Source organism: Lathyrus oleraceus, chromosome 5, assembly GCF_024323335.1.
Source record: "Lathyrus oleraceus cultivar Zhongwan6 chromosome 5, CAAS_Psat_ZW6_1.0, whole genome shotgun sequence".
NCBI classification, from domain to species: Eukaryota; Viridiplantae; Streptophyta; class Magnoliopsida; order Fabales; family Fabaceae; genus Lathyrus; species Lathyrus oleraceus.
In genome coordinates this window covers 641,729,001-641,733,232 of record NC_066583.1, presented here as the reverse complement: position 1 = coordinate 641,733,232, position 4,232 = coordinate 641,729,001, and the positions used below count along the sequence as shown (strand labels likewise).

General features: G+C 35.7%; 2 protein-coding genes across 4 annotated transcripts in view; one reads left to right on the top strand and one right to left on the bottom strand.

Moving 5' to 3' along the window:
- Window positions 1-211: 211 nt before the first annotated feature.
- Window positions 212-2,479, top strand: LOC127087551 (uncharacterized). 3 transcript variants are annotated; one of them, XM_051028448.1, is made up of 3 exons: window positions 212-319; window positions 675-1,299; window positions 2,004-2,479. In XM_051028448.1, exons 1-3 carry the CDS (start codon window positions 243-245, stop codon window positions 2,283-2,285), a joined length of 984 nt encoding a protein of 327 aa, XP_050884405.1. In that variant the 5' UTR covers window positions 212-242; the 3' UTR covers window positions 2,286-2,479. The 3 variants fall into 3 exon arrangements, with proteins under 3 accessions (XP_050884405.1, XP_050884406.1, XP_050884407.1); XM_051028449.1 differs by lacking the exon at window positions 212-319 and adding an exon at window positions 342-465 and having other exon boundaries at window positions 1,183-1,299; XM_051028450.1 differs by lacking the exon at window positions 212-319 and adding an exon at window positions 472-642 and having other exon boundaries at window positions 1,183-1,299.
- A 451-nt stretch (window positions 2,480-2,930) lies between these two features.
- The window catches only part of LOC127087552 (uncharacterized), a 1,667-nt gene continuing 365 nt past the window's right edge, over window positions 2,931-4,232 (bottom strand). Inside the window, exons 1-2 of the mRNA XM_051028452.1 lie at window positions 4,207-4,232; window positions 2,931-3,501 (exon numbers count right to left, since the gene is read on the bottom strand). The exon at window positions 4,207-4,232 is cut by the window's right edge and continues 365 nt beyond it. Of these exons, the coding sequence (XP_050884409.1) occupies window positions 3,224-3,501; window positions 4,207-4,232 (304 nt within the window). The 3' untranslated portion in view covers window positions 2,931-3,223. The remainder of the gene's footprint in view (window positions 3,502-4,206) is intronic.

Below are 4,232 nucleotides of genomic sequence, written 5' to 3'. Positions count from 1 at the left end.
GAGGGGCAAATTTAAAAATTTATGTGACTTTTAACAACATAGGTTATCTAAATTTTCAAAACAATGCCCCTAATAGCCCAAACATGTGAAAACCGTGTATGATTTGAAGACTGTTATTTCTTCATGCAGAAACAATAAAAAAGTTTTTATCTAAATTCAAAAAACTAGTGGAGCCCAATAGAAAATGACACAACCAATATGAAACTTGACACTAACGATGCACATGGCAACAACATTCTTCGATGCTTACCACTTGTTTGTATGGTCCATCTCTGAATATTTTGTACTTTGTTGAAATCATACAAACAAATGAGTTTTGGTATCTCATGAAACCCTGTCTGTTGTTACATTTTAGAATATTTTTCATTTGCACTTTTTAGTTTTTACTTCCTTATAACTTTTCCATCCTTATTAACCATGTTAGAAGGTTCTATACTTTTTTGCAACAAAAGGGGTTTTCTAAAGGTTGGTTTTTTTCATTGAATCTCTTACTTTAGAACCCCTTATTCAAATGGGGTTCTAAAATTTTTCATAGTGAAAAAGAAGAATAAGAATAAGAAAAAGAAACCATTTGGGGTTGTTTGATTTGATGTGTTGTTTGCAATGTCTTTGTTTTACCAATCACAAACATTATTGGGTTGTGTAAGTGTTCTTAATCCTAATCTTAATCCTAGGTACTTGTGTTTGTGCAAATCAAGGTCATGGAAAGTTCTATCTACACCCCCACCATCTTCAGTTATATTGAATGCAGATGAAGGTGGGAGATTTTCAAAGAAGATTCATTCCTCAAATGATGTTTCTATTAGGAATGATTTTGTTACTCCTTTTGGTTATCAAGGAACAACTGTTGGAATCATTGGAGGCATGTCTGTTGATGCAACTCTCAATTTTCTAAGAAAACTTGTGGAGTTGAGTTCACAAGATGGACAAAGCCCTATTCCTTTTTTACTTTGTTCTGATCCAATTTTGAATAAGGAGCTTCTTTCCTATGAAAGGAGTTTGGAAAGTTTTAAACTTGATTCTTCTGATATTGTGCAGAGTCTTAGAAATAAAAGGGTTTTTCTTGAGAATTCCGGGGCTCGTTGCATAGTCATGCCTTGTAATGTTTCGCATTCTTGGTATGAACAAGTGTCTAATGGATGTTCTGTACCTTTTCTTCATATGGCTGACTGTGTTGCACAGGAACTTAAGGAAGCTAAGTTAAAGCCACTTGAAGCTGGTAGTCCTTTGAGGATTGGAGTGCTTGCAACAAATGCAACTCTAGCAGCTGGTTTTTACAAAGAGAAGCTTCAAAATGAAGTAATTTCCTTGATCTTATTTGACTTCTAAATTTCATATCTGTGTACTTTGTTGGGAACTTTGTTTCTGTTCATTAGGACCGAAATTGCAATGAATATAGAACTTGTTTCAATCTCATATGTGTACTTTGCTGGATTGTTGTCAATGATGATGGCAAAAAATAGTGGTTTCTTCAAATTCACTACGCTATAAGGCTGCAATAGCCGCTATTTCACAACACTTCGTACTAAGTCGCGTATATGCAGAACAATATCTTTTTTTCTTTGAAGTCTTCTACGCTATACTTCTGCTATTGCTGTTATTTGACAAACACTTTGTACTAAACACGGTATCACAGAACAATAGCCTTTAGTTCAAATTCCGTTACGCTATAGCTGTTATTTGAGAACTTTGTTTCTGTCAAATAACACTACTACATCTAAAGGCTGTTATGAGTTACCTGTTTACCACTGCTGAGAATCTGAATGGTATTCTCATAATGAATTTTTTGTTTGCGAACTTGGAGGTGGTGACTGTGAAGTATGTATATATGCACTAGTTGTTTTACACCTTCCTAATTCCAACATGTTCTTCATATGTACTAGTTGTTTTCTACTTTTTCTGCAAATACTGCAATGCTTAGAAGTTAGAAGTAAGATCATGTTGAAAATGTGTTGACAAGCAAATGAGATATGGATGTGTTCAACTTATTTGCTTATATTCAGGGTTTTGAGGTTATCCTGCCTGATAGAGCCACTATGGAGCATACGGTGATACCTGCGACTGAAGCTTTGAGTCGAAAAGACATGGAAGGGGCGTGCAATCTTTTGAGAATTGCACTTCAAGTTCTTTTGGTGAGGGCAGTTAATTTTGTTATACTTGCTTCTGATGAAATGCGGGATGTCTTACCCCACGATGATCCTCTTCTCAAGAAATGTATTGATCCAATGGAAGTATTAGCCAGGTCAACTATCAAATGGGTAAGATATTCGGGAGAAAATACGTGAAAAACAATACAAAGCAACGGATGTACTTCGCTATGTATCAATATTCTTCTGATTTTATTGATACCTGCATCTCATTTATGCGAACTTTTGAATTCACCAATACTGTAACAAACCAAATATGCATGTGTTTTGTTCAAGTAGCATGTATTTCTTCTGTATTCATGTTCAAAATCAATTTTGTTGAGATTAAAGAATTTCCCATCTTATCTATTCGAATTTCCCAACGGAAATCTTGGAATCGGTGAAGCGTTTTATGACTGTCAAACTTAATCTAGACAAAGTGGCAATAACCACCAGAAATTCACACTCACAGTGTGTACCATGTTTGAACCTTCCTGATGACGTTCAACCTAGCAATGCCAGATTTTACCATTTGAACTAGGATTTGCGGACTATGTGTATACTTCTTAACTATACAATAACTAGCAAAAACGTTCATTTTTGTCCTCGGATACAAGCGCGAAACTAAATTAGCCCATATTTACTACATACACATATTTAACTTTCACTATTAACTTGATGACCTGAAATTACCCATCTGCGTCACCAGATTTTAAAACAGGCGAACGTGTTCGGGTGAGTCATGGACTGCTGATGTTCTATTGAACTCACCAGTAAAAAAAAGTTCTATTGAACACTCACACGAGAAATTGAATCAAATGCATTCAAATGATGTGCCATAATGCCAAAACATTTGAGAGTAACAAATTTACAAGGATTTACATATATATTTGACTGAAATATTGAAGCATATACCTTGCTAATAAGAAGAAAAAATCGAAAACTAAAACTGAGACATAATCCTCAACAAACTATGTTGACTACTAGTGAAGTAAAACCCTTGAATCTTTCCCCTCAATTCTTGGGAAAAAAACATAAGCAAGTCTCCACTAGTCCAGTTTGCTTAGGAATATGTTGTGCAGCGATACCGATACATCTTAAATCCAATCACCATAGATGCGGCTTACCCTTTGCAGTTTCTTTTCGTCGATTATGCTTTTACAGGCATAGGGTCCATTCTTATGGAAAGAGGGAGTTACCACAGCTGGGTTGGCAGAGGCATTTGTAGCAGGAGTAGAACTAGAAGTTGGCATTATATTGTTTTGTGCAGAAGTGTGGCCATCAGTTGTAGCAGCAGCAGCAGCACTAGTTTGCATGATCATGCTTCCTGCATTCTCCTTTGTCCCTGGTTTTGCAGTCTGCACTGTCCCTAGTTCTGCATTCACAAAGTATGAAGTCCAAATTTATAGAAATAAGCTAGTTAAAATAAAGTCATATCAAGTCTATAAGCTTTTTTTTTCATAAACTATCAAAATGAACTTATAGAAATAAGCTAAAAACCAGTGTTGTCAATGGCAGATGCCAGAAAAACCCCATACTGGCCACTTTTAGGCGCCAGCATAGAAGAATACAGTGGAAAACCCCTAATATCGGTCAATATTTACCATTGTCACGAGCCCGAAAACCACCACCGATATCCGTCATGACCGATATTCGACAACGCAGTTATGAACAACTTATAGATATGTCATCCGTTGTTATCATAAGCAAGGTTTTAAAAAACAATCCGCCACCGTTTAAGGTGCCCATACAAATACCATTATCCACCATTTTGTGATAAAAAAACAAATTGTAGTTAATTCACACCTTGACGACGACAATCAGCATCACAACGCCTATACCGACCGAAATCACAAAAACTTTTACGCGACCGCCGTCGTTACTTAAGACTTTGATCATAAGATTTTTCAAACAATCTCACAAGCTTTTATGCTAATAGATAAGTTCAAATACATTATCAAACAAACAAGCCCAAAATTCATTCAGCAGATTATGAAAAACCCTTTTCATTCAAATAGTAAGAAATGAACAAACAAGATCAAAATGTGACGTTAGTGTAGTAAAAATCAAGTCTTGATACCTGGTTTTGCAGCAGAAGAAGAGACA